Genomic DNA, 20716 nt, shown 5'->3' with positions numbered 1-20716 from the left:
TTCGTTTTTTGTTGTTATAGCACCTCCTAAAGGCAACTGGCGTGATTGCAGCCTTTTCATGCTATTTTTGGATGCAGGTGTTTCCATTGGTCAGTCGATGTCACATTGCATGGTCACATGACTGAGTTGAAAGGTCAGCGGCCATGTTTTTCCAGCAAAACAGCTAGAGTGTCCACATGTTATTGTACCTCCTCAAACATCCGGCTCCATCTGCTCATGTGGACCTTGGAGAGGCATTGTTTGTATCTTTGATGATTCATCTATGTTTATGGATTTCATTTATGTTTGTATTTTATAGCATGTCATTGTATTGATTGCAATGCTTTCTGCTTTTTACTTTCAGTTTCACAAGATTACAACAATAAACTGTTTAATTATCTGGTGATGTGTACATCATTGCTACGTTCCCAGGGGCCAGCATAGTGGAAAAAACAGCATCACAGCGTGTTCTACACAGCGGACGCCTTCGTAAACAAGAGAGGTTTCTTCAAAGCAACTTCAACTCTGCCGGACTGATGTTCCCTTAAAGCTACATGATGGATGCTACACCTCACGCAGAAGAGCAACAGGCGGGTCCATCATCAGACAGGAGCTTTCTTATCAGGTCTGCAGCTGGTAGCTCTAGCTCAAGTTCCAAAAACTCTTCAGCTAGCTTAGCTGCAGCTAAAGCACGAGCTAAAGTTCTAGCTGCACGAGCCTGTGCAGCTTTCGTTCAGAAAGAAAATGAGCTTTTAATGGAAAAGGCTTGGATTGATGCAGCTCTTGCTACGCTAAAACTAGACAAAGAGATTGCAGCAGCAGAAGCAGAGGCTGATGCCCTCGAGTCTGCAGCAGAACAAATAGACGGAGGCTCCAGGGCCTCAAACCTTGGATCTCTTCCACATCAATCTCCTCACGAAAGAACTAGCGAGTACATTCAGTGTCATTCTAAAGCTGCCTCGCAGCATGCACTCGTAAATCTTGCACATCATAAGCCTCAGCCACACAATCCTACTGCTCTCGTTGCCTTTGATCACTCTGAGAGCGCCCTTAACAGGAAAAGAACACATGTGTTACAATCCCAGCTAATAAAGCCGGATGCTAACCCTGATGGATCCTACCCCATGGGCTCAAATCAGCCACTCCCGTCCACTCTCCACAATCCAGCTCCACAAACTCTCTCTGTTGACCGCTCAGGGTTCGGTGATGTAGCTAGATTCCTCGCTCGACGAGAACTGCTTACTTCCAGTCTCACCATTTTCGACGACCGACCTGAAAGCTACTGGTCATGGAAGTCAAGCCTCCTGAACTGCACTAAAGGTAGAGATCTTACATGCAGTGAAGAGCTTGATCTACTAATAAAATGGCTTGGCCCCTAGTCTTCAGCACACGTTAAGAGGATTCGAGCTGTCCATGTCAACGACTCAGCTCGAGGCTTAATTATGGCATGGTCTCGTCTTCAGAACTGTTACGGGTCACCAGAAATGATCGAGAAGGCTCTCTTCAATAGAGTGGAGTAGTTCCCTAAGATCAACAACAGAGATCCTGTGAAGCTCAGAGAGCTTGGCGATCTGCTACAGGAGCTAGTATCAGCACAGCAAGAAGGCAACCTACCTGGGCTATCTTGCTTAGACACCTCAAGAGGCCTGAACCCTATTGTGGAGAAGTTGCCATTCAACCTTCAGGATAAATGGATGTCTCATGGGAGTATGTACAAAGAGCAGAACCATGTACATTTCCCCCCTTTCACCTACTTTGCTGACTTCGTCTGCAGAGAGGCCTACATCCGTAACGACCCAAGCTTCCTTCTGTCTCCTTCAACTGTTGCAATAGTGAAGCAGGATAACACAGTTAAGAAGATGGACAGCTCTAAGAACTTCATCTCCTCACACATGACGGAGGCCTCTTCTATGTCTGACTCTGACAATACAGAGACTTCCAGTGCCAAGCCCGGTGTCGAAAAGCAATGTCCTATCCAAAAAAAGACTCACCCTCTTAAATATTGCAGAGGCTTTAGGACCAAGACACTAGAAGAGCGCAAGGCATTTCTTAGGCAGGGTGGCATATGTTTTAGATGTTGTTCTTCTAGCAAACATCTTGCAAAACACTGTAAGATTGCAGTTCAATGTAAAGAGTGCAACAGCAACAAGCATATAGCAGCTCTTCATCCTGGGCTAGCTCCATGGCATAACCAGAACCCTGAGTCAGAGAACGGCGGGGAGGATGACACTGAGTCATCTCCGACAGTGAACTCTAAAGAGGTTTCTCAATACTCAAATTTCTCCTCCTCGACTCCTATCCTCAACTCCTCTCCTCGAGACTTGGTGCCACCCACAGGAGATGCGAGCGGAAGACTGAGGAGGGGAACCGAGGAGAGAGGAGTGGAAGCAGCAGGTGGTTAGAGAAATGAGAACTCCTCTCCTTTTAGCGGTCATTTTAAAAGAGACGTCCATCAATGATGACAGGAGGCACAGCAGCACTCTGATGGACAGATGTGTTCATGACGACTTATATATATTTACTTTTAATTCATTGACAGTGCGGTATAATGAGACAACAACAGGCTACAGATGCGGACATAATACACACATATATTTATATAAATATATAGGCTACAATTTCAGAATCTAGAGTATGAGAGCACTCTCATAATAACGTAACACAACCCCCCCCCCTCTCTCTCGTCGCTGAAATGGGGAATTGAAATTACGGGCCAAAAGTTGTACAAGTATTAAAAGTAAGCATAGGACACCAAACCAACTGAGACCCGTCTGTCCGCCGCATCTACGCACTGTACAACACACACCTACACCTACACACTGTACCACACACATCTACAGCTCCTAAAGCATAATCAGGCTACAGACGTTGTTTATTTTATTATGTGAAGCACTAAGTGGTCTTAGAAAAATATCGACTCTTTGTTTGTAGATATCTACTAAACTACAACATACAAATACAGAAAGTAATGTAGGCCTGTTATACTGCGTGATATATATTTTACACACTGCTCTGCTTTCTGCACGGACCTCACAGCTGTTCTCACTGTAAACATCGCGTTGCGATGAAAGCAGAACTAAAATAATATCCAAGGGATGCATGCAGAGCTCTCATTGGCTGAGATAAGTCCGGCTGTGCGTCACGCCGCCACCGTTCCCGGAAATGCATCCGTGTAGGAGCCGTGGAGGATGCATCAGTGTCTCCTCTGTTAGAGCTCCTCCAGAGAGCCTCCTCGATGCTCGATGCTCGGTCCTTGAAGTGCATTTAGAGAAATGAGATGTCCTTCAAAATGGCGCGCTGAAATTCATTTCCGGGTCACTACTGGAGGACCGAGGAGTCGAGGAGTCGAGGAGTCGAGGAATCGAGGAGGGGAAATTTGAGTATGGAGAAACTTCTTAAGTGTACGGAGGTCTGTGGAGAAAACAACGGGCCACGTTCCTGCTCAAAGATCTGTCTCATCACAGTGCATCCTAAGGGACGACCTGACAGGTCAGTGAGACTCTATGCTATCCTTGATGACCAGAGCAATCGATCACTCGCCACTTTGACCTCTTTGGCGTTGAAGGCACAGATACTCCCTACACACTACAGACATGCGCTGGTCTCACTGAGATTTCTGGAAGGAGACCCACAAGCTTCATTGTACAACCTTTAGATGGAAGTCTCAGCATTAATCTCCCGACTCTCATAGAATGCAACGACATCCTGAAAGACAGGTCAGAGATACCTACACCAGAGGTGGCTAAATGTCATACTCACCTCCACTCCATTGCTCAGCATATTCCACAACTTGATCCAGAGGCTCAGATCCTTCTTCTCCTTGGGCGGGACGTCCTACAAGTCCACAAGGTGAGAGACCAGCACAATGGACCCAATGAGGCACCATATGCCCAACGCTTGGATCTTGGCTGGGTCATCATTGGCAAAGCCGTCTAGGCTCAGCTCACAAACCCAAAGATGCAAGTGTGTTCCGCACTCACATCCTCGAGAACGGGCTTCGCTCTCACTTCATGCCCTGTCTGAACCATCTTACTCCGAAAGAGAAACTCGCTGAGAATAATCATGGGGTCCGCAGTTCTTTTGACGTGGAAAGTTCACAGCTTGCTAGTGGTTCAGCTTGGCGCACCGAAGACGACTCACTGGGTAGTAAGATCTTCCAACGTACAGAGGACAACGTGGAAAAATCTTATGACCTCATAGAGCCAGACTCTGACGCAGAAGTTCGAACTCAATTCACAGAATGCAGCAACAGAAACCGAGGCTCTCAGCAATTTGAGAGGTCTTCAACTTGGCTTCATCCCTCAACTCTTCAGAGTCGCTCAAAGTGGCAAAAGAGCCATCACAACATTAAGCAAGGATACCTGGTGCTTCTTCGCGATACTCAGGTGAAAATAAACCAGTGGCCCATGGCACTGGTTACAAAAACTATTTGTGTGGTAATTAAATAATTTGAATAAACTACTTAAATGCTGTCCTGCGGTGCCCAATTCTTTAAATGATTGTGCTGGTACTGTTTAAAAAAGAACCTCACCTTAGTGTGTGACAGATTCTCAGGCAGGTTCTGCAGTCACAAGGAGCTTCTGTCATTTCTAACAGAGTCATGGATGTTTACTGATGATGGACTTCAGAGATAAGACAGACGACTTGAAGAATTCTCTTTCCTGTGAAACAACAGAGCCCACGTTACTACACACAGAATTTAGAAAAAGGTTGGCCTTATGATCGTGACAGAAAATGGAAGCACATCAGAAGTTTCTGCATCCAGCAGATATGAAGCATCATGATGATCCTTTGTCAGTCCAGTACCCTCCCTGTGAGCTCCACCATCTGCACAATATCATGAACCATGTCATAGACATAACAGTGTTTTAAAGGTCCCCTATCATACTGTTTTTCATCAATATATTATAGATCTCAGATATATACAAAACATGTCTCTGAAGTGTTTTGCTCGAAATACCAAACAGATCATGCATTGTAGCATCCCATAATCCCCTCTGTTTAAGCCTGTTTCAAAAGTGCTGATTCTCGTCTGTTACTTTAGATGAAATCAAATCTCTTTACACAGAGGGGAGACATGTTTATGTATAAAATGCATGAAAGTGGATTTTGCATAATAGGCCCCCTTTAAATGTAAATGTGAAGCACAAGTGTGGAGGCTACAACTATTTGGAAACAGTGTATCTATTTCCATATGTGTCCACTAGAGGGCAATTGTTCATTTTACCTTAAAGCAGCGGTTTTCAGGGTGCGCCTCCCCGGGGGGGCGCCAGAGAGCTTCAGGGGAGGCGCAGCGTGAGAAAAAAATAACGAGGAACAGTGAAATCTAGCTAGTTAACTTCAGCTAACTTTATGCGAGTGGCAACATGGATCAATGTTTTGTTTTCCCTAGAGTGAGAGAGGAGACTGTCATGTCCAAGAAACTTATTGTGAAAGTTTATTCTTTATGTTAGAGTTGTCATGTCCCTTTGTCTTGTGCTTTATGTCTATACCCTTAATTATTTCTTCCTCTCATTTCAGGCCTCCACGCTCCCCGCCCCTTTTCTGTCTCCTGCGTCCTTGATTATTTTCCCCGCCCTGATTGTTTCCAACTGTGTCCCCTTTACCTGTGTATATATTGTGTTAGCTCCCTCCTGTTAATTGTCAGTTCGTTGTCTCACGAAGACCACGTATCGGCTTACCTCACGGACCTTTTCACGGACCTTTCACGGACCTATGCTATAGATCGCATTATAGTTTTCCTCGAAAGAGTGGTTTTGTTTTCCTTGTTTTATTACTGTGCAAATTCCAGTAAAGTCTTTATTTTGAAACGCTATCTGAGTCTGAGTTTTGAGTCGTGCAATTGAGTTCATGCCTCAGTGTTCTCCCCTTGACAGTACGAACTGACCATCAAAATGAACTCAGCCGACTCAGATCAGATTAAGAACGCTATCCGTTCTCAGGGCCAACGTCTTGGGCAACAAGAGGAGCGTATGGCCACCATGCAGCAGGGAGTGCAGGATCTAACCAGCAGCCAGGGGGAACTACAAACATCGTTGACGACCCAAGTTAATCTACTGGCAGCAGAGGTTCAGCGTGTGCTCACTCACCTGCAGGCTGTTTCTCCTCCTACGACTCCTCCGGTTCCAGCGGTGACCGGATTCGATCCCAACCGGGTTACTGAGCCGCACAGGGCTTCCATGCGTCTGGCTCCACCCGAAAGGTACTCCGGGGACTCAGAAGGCTGCCGGCCGTTCATCGTGCAGTGTGAGTTACACTATCACCACCAACCGGCTGCTTTTCCCACGGACATTTCCAAAGTGGCTTTTATGATCTCTCATCTCTCCGGCCGAGCAGCAGCGTGGGCCACGGCAGAATGGTCCCGAGGCTCGCCTATCTGCGGGTCTCTGGAAAACTTCATAGACACTATGAGGAAGACCTTCGATCAAACCACGCCGGGCAGGGAAGCAGCTCGGGCTCTGATCAAGCTGCGACAACATCAGCGGAGTGTGGCTGACTACGCCATCGAGTTCCGGACTAAGGCAGCCGACAGCGGCTGGAACTCCGCTGCATTGTTTGACGCTTTCGTCAGCGGTCTCTCGGATTCTTTACAAGACCAGCTGGCGCCTCTCGATCTGCCCGCTGATTTGGACTCTGTCATATCCATGGCTTTACGTATAGACAATCGTTTGACGGAGAGGAGAAGGAATAAATCCAAGGATGCGGTTGATCCACCTCTCCAGAGGAGACGCTCGCCGCTGGATATTACTTCTTCTTGGAGGCCCCGTCACCCCTCACCACCTGCGTTCCGGACAACAGCGCCCCCTGGCTCCGTGGAGGAGCCAATGCAGTTGGGCCGCGCCAAGCTGTCGCTGGCAGAACGTCAGCGTCGATTCAAGGAAGGTCTGTGTTTCTACTGCGGGCAGCGCGGACACCCACAAGCGGCTTGTCCGGTAAAAGAGGAGGCTCACCAATGAAGAGGAGTACGTTGGTGAGCCGGATCTCTTCCTCTGACTTTCCTCCTCGCACCCTGACCCGGATCCAGGTAAAAATCAGAGACAATGTAGTTACTCATGGTGTTCTCATTGACTCAGGGGCGGACGAAAGTCTTATGGATTGGGGTTTAGTTAAAAAATGGGACATAAAAACTAAACCTCTACCCCAGCCTCTTGAAGCGAGTGCTCTCGATGGGCGGCTGTTGTTTAAAGTGACTCACCAAACGGAGCCTTTAGAAGTAAGATGTAATGATAACCACCATGAGACTATGTCTTTTCACTTATTTAACTCAGCCCAACATCCACTCATTTTGGGGTTTCCCTGGTTGAAACTTCATAACCCTCACATAGATTGGCAATCTGGGAGGGTGGAGGGGTGGGGAAAGAATTGCATTGATCTCTGTTTTAAGCAGGTAGCAGAGATTGACAGGGGATGTAACACTGGGAGTGTTAGGCAGGATACAATCCCAAAAATATATCTTCCGGATGTACTTTCAGTTCCTTCCTGCTACCACGACCTTAGTGAAGTTTTTAGTAAGTCCAAAGCTCTGGCTCTTCCTCCTCACCGCTCCTATGACTGTGCTATTGACTTGATTGCCGGGTCTCCCATTCCTAAGGGTCGACTTTATGCAATTTCAGACCTGAGAAAGAGGCCATGAAGGACTATATTGATGCCTCCCTCAAGACAGGGCTTATTCGTCATTCCTCATCCCCAGCAGGGGCAGGTTTTTTTTTCGTGGGCAAAAAGGATGGGTCTCTTAGGCCCTGTATCGACTACTCACCTCTCAATGACATTACGGTTAAAAACCGGTACCCCCTCCCTCTCATCTCGTCCGCTTTCGAGCAGCTTCAGGAAGCCAAGGTTTTCACCAAATTAGACCTGCGGAACGCCTATCATTTGGTCAGGATCAGGGAGGGCGATGAATGGAAGACGGGTTTTAACACCCCTTCAGGACATTATGAATACCTGGTCATGCCGTTTGGATTGTCAAACGCTCCTGCAGTCTTCCAGGCTATGATCAACGACGTGTTGAGGGAGTTTCTGAACCGTTTCGTTTTTGTTTATCTGGACGACATTCTGATCTACTCCCCTGACCTTCACACCCACAAACAACATGTCCGCCTGGTTCTACAGAAACTGCTCCAAAATAAGTTGTTTGTCAAAGCTGAAAAGTGTGAATTTCATGTGGAAACAGTCACTTTTTTGGGCTTCATCATTTCCCCAGGTCAGGTTATGATGGACCCAGAGAAGGTTAGCGCAGTAGCCTGTTGGCCTACCCCTGACTCTCGCAAAAAAGTGCAGCAGTTTTTAGGCTTTGCTAATTTTTACAGACGTTTTGTGCGGAGCTTCAGCGCTATTGCAGCTCCTCTTCATGTCCTCACGTCCCCTCAGGTGCCTTTTGTGTGGTCTCCTCAGGCTGAGGAGGCTTTTTCTCGGCTGAAAAAGATGTTCACCACTGCCCCCATACTTACCATGCCGGATCCCACTCGCCAGTTCGTGGTGGAAGTGGATGCCTCCAACGAGGGGGTGGGAGCGGTCCTCTCCCAGCAACAACAGAAGGACAACAAACTTCACCCCTGCGCCTTCCTGTCCAGGAAGCTCTCCCCGGCAGAGAGAAATTATGACGTGGGAAACCGTGAGTTGCTGGCCGTGAAGTTAGCGTTGGAAGAGTGGAGGCATTGGTTGGAGGGAGCCGAGCATCCTTTTGTGGTCTGGACCGATCACAAGAACCTGGAGAACATCAGAAAGGCCAAAAGACTGAACTCCCGCCAGGCTAGGTGGACCTTGTTTTTCAACCGTTTTGACTTTGTTCTTTCCTACAGGCCGGGGTCTCAGAATGTCAAGCCTGACGCTCTGTCCCGTCTGTTTGACCCTGTGCCTGCAGCCAAGGAGCCGGAACCCATCATCCCATTGAACCGGGTGGTAGGAGCGCTGACTTGGCCAGTAGAAAAGGAGGTAATACGTGCCAATGCTGGAGCTCCTGCACCAAGGGGTTGCCCGCCTAACCGGATTTTTGTTCAGGAGGCCGAGCGACCACAGGTGATCCACTGGGCTCACACTTCGCTGCTCACCTGCCACCCCGGAGTCAAGAGAACTATGTTCATTGTTAAACAACGTTTCTGGTGGACATCCATGGAGAAGGAGGTGAAGGAGTATGTGGAGGCGTGCCCTATCTGCGCTCGAAACAAGACCTCTTCCAGGTCGTGAATAGGGTTATTACAACCACTCCCTATTCCCAACAGGCCCTGGTCAGAGATCTCCATGGACTTCGTCACTGGCCTGCCCCTCTCTAGAGGTAAAACCACAGTTCTCACGGTAGTGGACAGATTTTCCAAAATGACACATTTCATTGCTCTGCCAAAGATGCCCTCAGCTAAGGAAACGGCGGAGGTCATGATGCAGAATGTGTTTCGGCTTCATGGTTTCCCTAAGGATATTGTCTCCGACCGGGGCCCCCAGTTTGTGTCACGCTTCTGGAAGGAGTTCTGCAGCCTCATCGGTGCCACGGTCAGTCTCTCGTCTGGATATCATCCGGAGTCTAACGGCCAGACAGAGCGCCTAAATCAAGAACTGGAGACCTGCCTGCGCTGCCTGGTGTCCCAGAATCCATCCTCCTGGAGCGAGCACCTCACCTGGGTTGAGTATGCACACAACATCCTCCCTACTTCTGCCACGGGCCTGTCCCCGTTTCACTGTGTTTATGGCTACCAGCCGCCACTGTTCCCAGCCACGGAGAGGGAGGTCACGGTCCCGTCTGCCCACGCTCTGGTCAGGCGTTGTCGGCGCGTGTGGGCTGCGGCTAGGAAGATACTCTGCAGGAATTCACAACTGGTTAAGAGAGCAGCAGACCGAAAACGCCGACCAGCCCCTGTATACCAGCCAGGCCAAAAAGTCTGGCTCTCTACACGAGACCTTCCCCTCCACGTACTCTCCCGAAAACTGGCTCCCCGGTTTGTGGGTCCTTTTCCCATCACCAAGGTCATAAACCCAGTCTCAGTGAGACTACGGCTTCCCAGGGCCATGAAGGTACATCCCACCTTCCATGTAGGGAAATTAAAACCATTGAAGGAGAGCGCTATGGTTCCCACCGTCAAACCCCCCCCGCCCCCCCGGATGATCGATGGAGGTCCGGTTTACACGGTCAAGTCACTATTGGCTAGTCGGAAAAGGGGTAGAGGGCGACAGTTACTGGTTGACTGGAAGGGTTATGGTCCTGAGGAGCGGCAATGGATTCCTTCCCGCTTCATCGTGGACAAAAGCCTCATTGAGGATTTTGACCGCCTCAACTCAGAGGAGCCTGGGCCGTCAGGAGCCGTCCCTAGAAGGGGGGGTACTGTCATGTCCAAGAAACTTATTGTGAAAGTTTATTCTTTATGTTAGAGTTGTCATGTCCCTTTGTCTTGTGCTTTATGTCTATACCCTTAATTATTTCTTCCTCTCATTTCAGGCCTCCACGCTCCCCGCCCCTTTTCTGTCTCCTGCGTCCTTGATTATTTTCCCCGCCCTGATTGTTTCCAACTGTGTCCCCTTTACCTGTGTATATATTGTGTTAGCTCCCTCCTGTTAATTGTCAGTTCGTTGTCTCACGAAGACCACGTATCGGCTTACCTCACGGACCTTTTCACGGACCTTTCACGGACCTATGCTATAGATCGCATTATAGTTTTCCTCGAAAGAGTGGTTTTGTTTTCCTTGTTTTATTACTGTGCAAATTCCAGTAAAGTCTTTATTTTGAAACGCTATCTGAGTCTGAGTTTTGAGTCGTGCAATTGAGTTCATGCCTCAGTGTTCTCCCCTTGACAGAGACAGCGTCTGGCAGAAAACGTGTGTCACTTGCACACTTTTGGCTGTCTGTGGAGACCGAGTTCCCCCACCAAAAAGGCTGTTAAAGTGTGTGAAGCTGACCATTGAGCGGCCCAACCAAGCAAGGAGGCAGAGGCAGAATGTCCATATACAACCCGGTGTGGGCATTTATTAATCATGGGCACATGATTCACAGCATCAATATGACTGTCTCCAGCACTATCCCCTCTCTGTACATGTTCACCGCCCATTTTCCGACTGAAGACTGGCTCATTTATAGAGGATCCTCCAAGGATGCAATTGGGAGAAACCATTCACAGGTAACGACAATAGAACCACACGTCACCACAATTGTCATAAAGAACATCCACAACATCACGTTCATAGCATTACCAGTTGTTTCTCCACATCTGTTAATTTAACCCAAAACAAACATTATAACTGAACAGAATAAACATAAATACATTCCCACCTAAAATAGAAACCCCTACGCCTATCTCACCACTTGGTTCGTCCCGGAACCTTCTTTGTCAGTGTTTGTTCCCCCCCCCGAGGACCTTTTGGCCGAACACATTGTCGCGGACGTAAACTTTACACAGTGGTCACTTGTACAATTAATGCAACTTAACGTCATGATATATACACGCTCAACATATTATTTGCACCCTGATTAATCTCAACCGCTGTCATTCTTACACCAGCATAAACACTTTCGGCGCTCTCGCTAACTCCCCTATCTTTTCAGGCGGAGCCGAGGACCCGACCAGCATCTACCAGACGACATTCCAATTAATACGGTTTAATCATTTAATAAATACTACCTCAATAATTAGTATAAATTATGTAAAAATGTGCAAATATGCAATGCCAAACTGTACTGTGCAATCATGCTAATAAAGTGCAAACTGTTCACTACTAAAGTGCTGAGTGACATTATTTCTGTGCAAAGGGAAGTTGTTTCATAAAGTGCACACCCACATGTGCAATATTACAAGGCCCGAAGCCGTCACTCAATAGTAACAAAGTTACCTTCATTACAAAGTGCCGCCTCATTCCCTTCACCTCCACCCAGGGGCGGACTGGCCATCTGTAGAATCTGGAGAATCACAGAACAGCCGGTCGTCAAGGGCCGTTGACGGCCGGCTCGGTTCGCTGACGGCCAACACCGCCCTTAATTTGTTATGTTTTTAAACGGCATCATCGAAGTTGCGCTGACAGAGGTCCACCGTTTCCCCGCAGCAAGGCTAACATTAATAATAATAATAGCAATAATGGGAGGGGGCGGCTGTTCTTATGTTTCTGCACTTTGAAAACCCCTGCCTTAAAGGTCTCCTATTATGCTAGGCATATATTAATATTAGTGGTGCCTTGACCAGGAATTGAGTCAGCATTTTACCACTACCGGTTCCCTCGTCTCAGAGCCAATGGGATTTCTCCATAGGATTTTGGAAAATAGCTGGAAATAAGGTCTGTGGTTGACACAAATTGAAGAGACGGATCATGTTTTATTCTACGACATTAAATACATCAGCAGTGACCCCACTGGTGATTTTTGAAGAGTTTACGTGTCTGAAAAACGATGGTTGTTAATGAGTGGCTGAATAGGACTACAGAAGTTGTCGAGGATGTTTTACGTCATTACGCCGAACACGTAAACACTCTCGCTAAGTTTGTTTGCCCCTGTTCTGATTGAAAGCAAGTACCTGCGCTCTTGCAAACTGTTCAAACAAACGCTTCAACTTATACAATTTTGAATCTGTATTTTTGAATATGGATCTTAAGTTTGCGTGACGTTCTGCTGTACTCGTCTGTAGTTCGTTTATAGCATAACATTGTGCTTCTAGCGATTAGATTTATGATTCGAAAATTATAAAAGTGGATATTATCCGGCTGAACAAAACGTGCATTTATCAAACAGGTTCGTTTTCCACAGTCCTTATTTCAAGCTATTTTCCAAAATCCTATGGAGAAATCCCATTGCTTTTTTGTCGAGGGCACCCATGTGCAGCTTACTTCCGGGTAAATACGCCATCCCTGCACCTCTCTATTATGGATCTCAGAGATATACACATTTATAAAAACATGCCTATGATGCGTTTTGCTCAAAATACCAAACAGATCATGCATTTTAGACATCCCTCATATCACTCTATTTCAGCCCTGTGAGAGAAATGCTGATTCCGGGTCCTTAGCTTCAATTTGAACTGGGCTGATGCTGGCCCCGCCCCCTTTGGAGCACGGCAAGGCAAACAGAAGATTGTCTTCTCTGCCGAGTAGCATTAAGCTGCAGCGCCGGAGACTGCAGTTTCAGGATCTCAGTCCTGGGACCGCATTCCTAGGACCCTAGTTTTTCGTGACACTGCCAACTAGTGAATTGGAGACATGAATATGAACGACAACGCACAGAGTGTGAGTAATGTGAAGTGCTTTTAAAGTTTTATTTGTTTAACATTAATAATTAATAAAGGGAGGCGTGTGGTGCAGTGGGTTGCAGTCTCCGACGCTGCAGCTTCATACTATTGGCTCTGCCAGCATATTGTCAGCTGATTAAATGCCTTATCATGTTCCAAACCACTTCAAGGATTATTTCTATGGAATATGGAGATCAAACGCTTTCTCTCTCACAGGTTTACCACAAGGTGAGTTCTTTTTTATATCTTGCTGTTTTACACATATTCTCTCCAGAACAGTGTTAGCTCTGAGTGTTAGCAATGCTAATGTAAACACAGACCATATTACTTCTAAAACACGTCACGCATTTTTTCTGATACAGCAAAGTTTCTGATAGGGCCGTGGGCGTAAAGCCAGCCCACATTTTAGTAATGTCGTCATGACCGCAGCAAATCTGTCTATCTATGTATAAAAGACATCAAAAAGTGCATTTTGCATGATAGGAGACCTTTAACATTTAGGGACATAATGTAAACACACTGAGATATTAAGTTGGTAGGAATATTTGGAATGAATTCAACTTTTTATTGTCACAGTGAGTGTACAGTCTGCATTTTAGCCATGGTAGTATAAGGAGCACTGTACTATACAGCGAGGACATGACTTATAGTTTTCTCACTTTAATTTGTTATTTTCTGTTTGCTGCTTTAAATCCATTGGTGCTCCAGTGAAGGCTGCAGGGCCACAGCGGAACTGTACTGTAGTAGCAGTACGATCCTGCGTGTCCTTCACTCACGTGCTCAGTGAAACAGTGGCATGCTCCCTATGTGTGCCAGAGAACAGCCTATTGTTACGCTGTGACTCTTCCTGCTGCTCAAGGACAAATGTGCAGCTGTCCCACATACAAAGAGAAATATGATATATAATACTCATCAGCACATTCACAGCTCCCTGCTCCTCTTTCTACTCTGGCAGCGTGTCATCATTATGTACTTGAGGTGTGCTATCTATAGTCTGTCCAGAGCCGCCTGTCAGCTCGCTGGGTCGGAGCTGCTCAGCCTCTCTGGCAGTCTGTGCAGAAACACCACCCACAGACTGGCTTTCTTCTGTGTCAGAGCTTTCTTGTAGTGAGTGTGTGGTTCAGCTGGGATGTGATGAAGGCCCACAGCAGGGAAGAGATGGAGTCCAGCAGCTGTCCAGCTCACTGTCTGAGGGTCAGTGTTTGTGACAGCTCCTTCATTGTGGATAAGATCCTTCTGGCTGAGAAGTGTGAGTATTTCAGAGCCTTGTTCCAGTCCGGAATGAGAGAGTGCCAGCAGGAGCACCTCCAGCTGCAGGGGGTGGGCGCTCCAGGCTTCCTGCTCATGCTGAGGGTCCTTAGGGGGGAGCGCCCCCTGCTGAGCGCCGACCAGATCGTGGAGGCCATCGAGTGTACGGCTTTCCTGCAGGTGCCGGTTCTCACCGAGCACTTGATCAACACTGTGAACTCTGAGAACTGCCTGCTCATGTTCCACACAGCGGCCACATTTGGGGTGAGGGAGCTCGCCCACTGCTCCGCCCTGTTCATCAGAGACATGTACTCCGAGCTGGAGGAGGACGTGCACACCTTACCCGACTCGATGGTGGAGTACATCCAGTCCCTGCTCCCCAGCAGCTACATGGCAGTGTGCAGCCACTCCCCATGCACAGAGCAGCTGCAGGACCCCCAGAGGACCGTGAACTTCCTGGACGAGGACAGCAGGGAGTGGAAGGTGCTGACTCATCTCCCGGTTAGCAGCAGCACCACCATGGCAGGCGTGGCAGTCCTAGACAACAAACTTTACATCATCGGGGGGGTGCATGATGTGAGCAAAAAGGTGGTGGAGAGTGGTTTCTGTTACAGCCCTGCAGCAAACACTTGGACCACCTTTTGTGGCCCCCAGAAGCTGCGCTACAACCTGACACTGATTGGACACCAGGGCTGCCTGTACGCCCTGGGAGGAGAGAACAACAGGAAGGCCCTGTCCTCTGTGGAGAGGTTCAGAGTGGAAACAGGGAACTGGGGGTTTGTCTCCCCCCTCCCTTGCCCAGCAGCCCTGGTGGTGTCTGCTGTAGCTATGAGCAGGATCTTCATCTGTCTGTGGAAGGGGAAGGGGGCCACAGATATACACGAGTACGTGTTGGAGCGCGATCAGTGGCTCCTGGTCACCACGCTCACCAGGGAGCACAGTTACGCTCTTTACATGGTGGCCCACAGGGATAATCTGTACGTGGTGCGCAATGGGCCCTGTGATGACTTCCTGCTGTGTGTGATGGACTGCTACAGCCTGAGCTCCGGCCAGTGGACGGCTGTGTGCGGTCACTACGGCAACAGTAAGGGCTCCCTGCTCACCGCTGTGGTGAGAGGAGACTCAGTGTTCACTCTGAGCCGCCACGTCACCACAGAGTACACAGTGGAGGATCACAGGTGGAGAGTGACGCGGGAGATGAAAGGGTTCGGTAGGATTGGATCCATATATACATTTCTGATGAAGCTTCCTAAAGCCACTGTCTCCCCTTTGGGAAAGTCTCCAGATGTGAACCAAACCCTCAGAACCTGTCCCAGAATCTCCTCACAATGCTCAGACAATAACTAATATGCCTGTCTTATTTTCACTGCTTTGGTTCTAAAGTAATCCAAAGAAGCAAGACATCCATCACAGGCTATAGATGGATTTCCTGCTTTGTCCTTCGCACAGTGTTCATCCACTGATGGTTAACTCTTGAGTCCTAAACCCGGAAATGAGTTGGCATATTGAAATGCCTGAAATAAGATCTGTGGTTAACACAAACTGAGGAGATTGGAGTTATGCTTTAATAACCAGCGATGATGACATGTTGTGCTGCAGTTATCAATCTGTGGGAAGCAGAGAGGGAGTAGAAAGAAAATAAAGTTTTCAATTTACAAAAAGAAAAAAAACACACTGCCTCGGTGGACATGTCTTTAATAAAGTAATCCCAAATACAAACTACTCAGGTCGCATGAGAATACTTTCACATGTTCACATAATAAACACAGGACTGAAAGGGTGCAATATGGAATCATCATCATCATCATCATCATCATCATCATCATCATCATCATCATCATCATCATCATCATCATCGTACACAGTATAATGCAGTAAATATACTTTTGGCCAGGTCCAGCTCCAGATATAATATTGTGGGTTATTCTCTTTGTGTTTATCGACTGGACTTCATATTTATTCCTACAGCGGATTTTTGGTTTCAGTTGAGATATGGAGTGTGTGTAGATCTTCTGTCAGGCCACGCGCATCATCAGCTCCTCCAGGGCGCGCTCCCGGTGGTTGTCATGGACCAACAGCACCTCTTTGATGGCGTTCTGCTGGAAGCCCATCTCGTTGAACTGACTCATCAGATGAAGGAACTCCTCTGCCTCCAGAGGAAGACAACATTTTTTTTTTTTTATCCCATTTCATCAATAAATCTCGCTCTAAGGAAGGAGTGTGTGTGGTGTCATCCTCTGCAGGGCTTACCTTTGTCTCAGAGTTTTGAAACATTTCTAGAGCTTCTTCCACCAGACTCTTATCATAACCCAGCTGACACAGGTGGTCACAGGCCAGCAGGTAACTCAGGATCTACACACACACACACACACACACACACACACACACACACACACACACACACACACACACACACACACACACACACACACACACACACACACACACACACACACACACACACACACACACACACACACACACACACACACACACACACACACACACACACACACACACACACACACACACACACACACACACACACACACACACACACACACACACACACACCAGGTTATTTATTTGTACCCGTAGGTAGATTCTGTTTGCAGAGAAAAAGACAAGGGTTCCATCCTGACACTAAAAACAAACACAAACAACAGACACATCTCTAATAAAAGGACTAGTAAAAATATACCCAGATCAACCAAATCTCAAAATATTTTAAAAACATTTTAAGAAGGAAAACATTAGTACAAACATGGACATTCATAATTAAATAAATAAATAAAAATAGGAATCTGTGTGACGCTCCTATGATATGTTAATTTGTGCAATAGCTGCTGGCATAAAACTGTTTTTATCCTGCATCGTTCTACTCCTTGGGACAAGTAACCTCCGACCCGAAGGAAGAAGTTTACATTCTGAGTGCAGAGGGTGGGAGTCATGGTCTAATATGAGCTGGATAACCGCTTATACTTATGATTTAACTATTAACTATTTGAATTTTAATTTAAACGTCAGCAAAATATGTAAGTATTGGGTATTCGTATTAGTTGTACTATTATACAGTACATATATTTATCATTAGATAATAATAATAATAAATTAAGTAATGTAACTATTAATGTTAAGCTTTATCATATCAAATAATCTTGATTATTATCATTATTAAATCTAACATATTATATTTTATTATATGATATACTATTTTGTACTATTAAATGATATTCTATTATATTATTGATGATGTTTTTTTTGGGAAAATGCGTATAGCAATATGTTGGCGGCAAGTGTCTCCAGGAGTGTGTCCCCTCCCATCCTGCACGACGGGGTCATGGGAAATACAAAGCGCTATGGAAACTCTGACGGCTATTTGTATCTTGCTTCACAAGGCTTAGTAGATTGTGTTTTGGTTTCATTCCCATGGGCGACTGGTAACTCTTTCAGCTATAAAAAATAACTGAAGAGAATACACTCACTGACCACTTTATTAGGTACACCAGTTCCACTGCTCGTTAACACAAGTATATTATCAGCATTATCACATTTCAGAAACTGCTGATTTTCACGCAAAATCATCTCTAGGGTTTACAGAGAATGGTCCAATTAGGGTAATCACCAAGTGAGCGGCAGCTCTCTGGGAGAAAATGCCTTGTTGGTGCCAGAGGTCAGAGGAGAAATGCCAGACTGGTTCAAGGTGATAGAAAGGCAACTGTGGCAGCGGGGTGTGGTTTGGGCGCTGGCTGCTGGAGTGAAGGGAGTGGCTCGGCCGGAGGCCAGACAGCTGATCGGAATCAGGTAATCAGTGCGGGAAGAAAAGCATGTCGTAACCTGGTTCTGGTCTGTTATGCAGTAGGCGGGATCCTGGAAGGTCGCCAAAGGACCTGTGAAGTTTCCCACCCGGGCAACGTTTGAGACCCGCGCATATTGTTGTTTGGAGATAATAAACGCCTGTGGTCAACCAACCTGCTCTTTCCGTCCCTGTTTGAACCCTGTGTGAGCGGAGAGGCTCACAGCAACAGTTACTCAAATAACCACTGGTTACAGCCAAGGTATGCAGAAGACCACCTCTGAACCACAACACGTGGAACCTTGAAGCAGTTGGGCTACAGCAGCAGAGACCCCACCGGGTGCCCCTCCTGTCAGATAACAAAAGGAAACTGAGGCTACTGTTTGCACGGGCTCACCAAAACTGAACAAAAGAAGGTTAGAACATTTTTGCCTGGTCTGATGAGCCTCCATTTCTGCTGCGACATTCGGACGGTGGGGTCAGAATTTGACGTAAAAACATGAGAGCATAGATCCATCCTGCCTTGTATCAACGGTTCAGGCTGGTGGGGGTTAATAGTTTGGGGGATAGTTTCTTGGCTTACTTTGGGCTCCTTAGCACCAATTGATCTTCGTCTTAATGCCACTGCCTACCTGAGATTTGTTGCTGATCATGTCCATCCCTTTATGACCACAGGGGACCCATCTTCTGATGACTACTTCCTGCAGGATAACACGCCGTGTCTCAAAGCTCAAATCATCTCCAACTGGTTTGTTTAACATGACGATGAGTTCACTGAACTCAAATGGCCTACAGTCCCCAGATCTCAATCCTATAGAGCACATTTGGGATGTAGTGGAACTAGAGATCCACATCATGGATGTTCAGCCGACAAATCTGCAGCAACTGAGTGATGCCTTCATGTCAATATGGACCAGAATCTCTGAGGAACGTTCCAGCACCTTGTTGAGTCAAAGGGGGTCCAACCCGGTACCAGCAAGGTGAACCTAATAAAGTGGTCAGTATGTAGAAGGTGTATACTGTATAAATATAGAAATAAATATAAATAAAATCTGAAATGTATTGTATGTGCAGTGATAGCAGGCTCTACATGTCTGATTGGAATAACACAGTTAATACGGAGGTCACAGGTCAAACTTTTATTTTTAGCCAATCCTGAAGCTAAACCCATGATGTAACCCACTCTAAATGCAGAGTGGCTGCACTATTATTTACATTTACACAAAAGGTGAGCAGGATTCAAATATAAGTAACTTTAACTCACAACAAATTCAGCTTGTCATTGCCTCTCACTGAGTTGCTTTTTATACTCGCAGCTATTTCAATGCTAATGGCAGTCTCAACATAGACTGACACATCAAACATTACTGTGAGCTGGATTCAATGATGTTGCTCCTTTCACTCGAGAGCAAAAGCTGTTATATACACTGAACAAAAATATAAATGCAACACTTTTGTTTTTGCTCCCATTTTTCATGAGATGAACTCAAAGATCTAAAACATTTTCTATATACACAAAATAACAATTTCTCTCAAATATTGTTCACAAATCTGAAACAATCTGTGATAGTGAGCACTTCTCCTTTGCCGAGATAATCCATCCCACCTCACAGGTGTGGCATATCAAGATGCTGATTAGACAGCATGATTATTGCACAGGTGTGTCTTAGGCTGGCCACAATAAAAGGCCACTCTGAAATGTCCAGTTTTATCACACAGCACAATGCCACAGATGTCGCAAGTTTTGAGGTAGCGTGCAATTGGCATGCTGACAGCAGGAATGTCCACCAGAGCTGTTGCCCGTGAATTGAATGTTCATTTCTCTACCATAAGCCGTCTCCAAAGGCGTTTCAGAGAATTTGGCAGTACATCCAACCGGCCTCACAACCGCAGACCACGTGTAACCACACCAGCCCAGGACCTCCACATTCAGATTTGTGAACAATATTTGAGAGAAAAGGTTATTTTGTGTAAATAGAAAATGTTTTTGATCTTTGAGTTCATCTCATGAAAAATGGGAGCAAAACCAAAAGTGTTGCATTTATATTTTTGTTCAGTGTATAAATACATACGTATAGCCAAGGGACAATTTTTCGGGTAGACTATGAGACGATTGGCCCTCTGGGCACTGAAGACTTAATCGTTTTTTAGCCTGTTTTCATTGTTCTTTTGGTCTCTTTGTGACTTATTGTGTGCTTATGTTGTGTCTGTGGCAGACCGGGAAGGAGTGATAGCATACAGTATCAGAGGTCTTAGTGTATGTAACAGTGACTGACCTGATCTGGGGTCTGTCGGCCCGTCCTCTGCAGGGCCATGATGACGGTATGGAGGGGGTAACCCCGGGCAGTGACGGCCCCAAGCAGCTCCCTCTCCTCTGGGCTCAGAGCTGACAGCAGGTCTGCAGACCAGTCCCAGCCAGGAGAGGATTCTCTCCAGGAGTCTGGACTGAGCCTCTGAAAACAACACTGTTTAGTGAGTGACAGTGTGTGTGGTGTGGTGTGGT

General features: G+C 46.6%; 2 protein-coding genes across 3 annotated transcripts in view; one reads left to right on the top strand and one right to left on the bottom strand.

Annotated features, from left to right (window-relative positions):
- Nucleotides 1-13713: 13713 nt before the first annotated feature.
- On the top strand, nucleotides 13714-15953 carry kbtbd13a (kelch repeat and BTB domain containing 13a). Its single transcript, XM_079662193.1, has one exon. It carries the CDS (start codon nucleotides 14304-14306, stop codon nucleotides 15762-15764), a length of 1461 nt encoding a protein of 486 aa, XP_079518319.1. The 5' UTR covers nucleotides 13714-14303; the 3' UTR covers nucleotides 15765-15953.
- A 142-nt stretch (nucleotides 15954-16095) lies between these two features.
- The window catches only part of ubap1lb (ubiquitin associated protein 1-like b), a 16861-nt gene continuing 12240 nt past the window's right edge, over nucleotides 16096-20716 (bottom strand). For both annotated transcript variants that reach the window (XM_079662212.1, XM_079662213.1), the window contains exons 4-6: nucleotides 20490-20666; nucleotides 16668-16769; nucleotides 16096-16567 (exon numbers count right to left, since the gene is read on the bottom strand). In XM_079662212.1, coding sequence (XP_079518338.1) covers nucleotides 16433-16567; nucleotides 16668-16769; nucleotides 20490-20666 — 414 coding nt within the window. In that variant the 3' untranslated portion in view covers nucleotides 16096-16432. The remainder of the gene's footprint in view (nucleotides 16568-16667; nucleotides 16770-20489; nucleotides 20667-20716) is intronic.

This window comes from Notothenia rossii (genome assembly GCF_949606895.1).
Source record: "Notothenia rossii genome assembly, chromosome: 2".
Taxonomy (NCBI): Eukaryota; Metazoa; Chordata; class Actinopteri; order Perciformes; family Nototheniidae; genus Notothenia; species Notothenia rossii.
The sequence above is the reverse complement of the archived record's forward strand: the minus strand, read 5'-3'. Positions and strand labels throughout refer to the sequence as shown.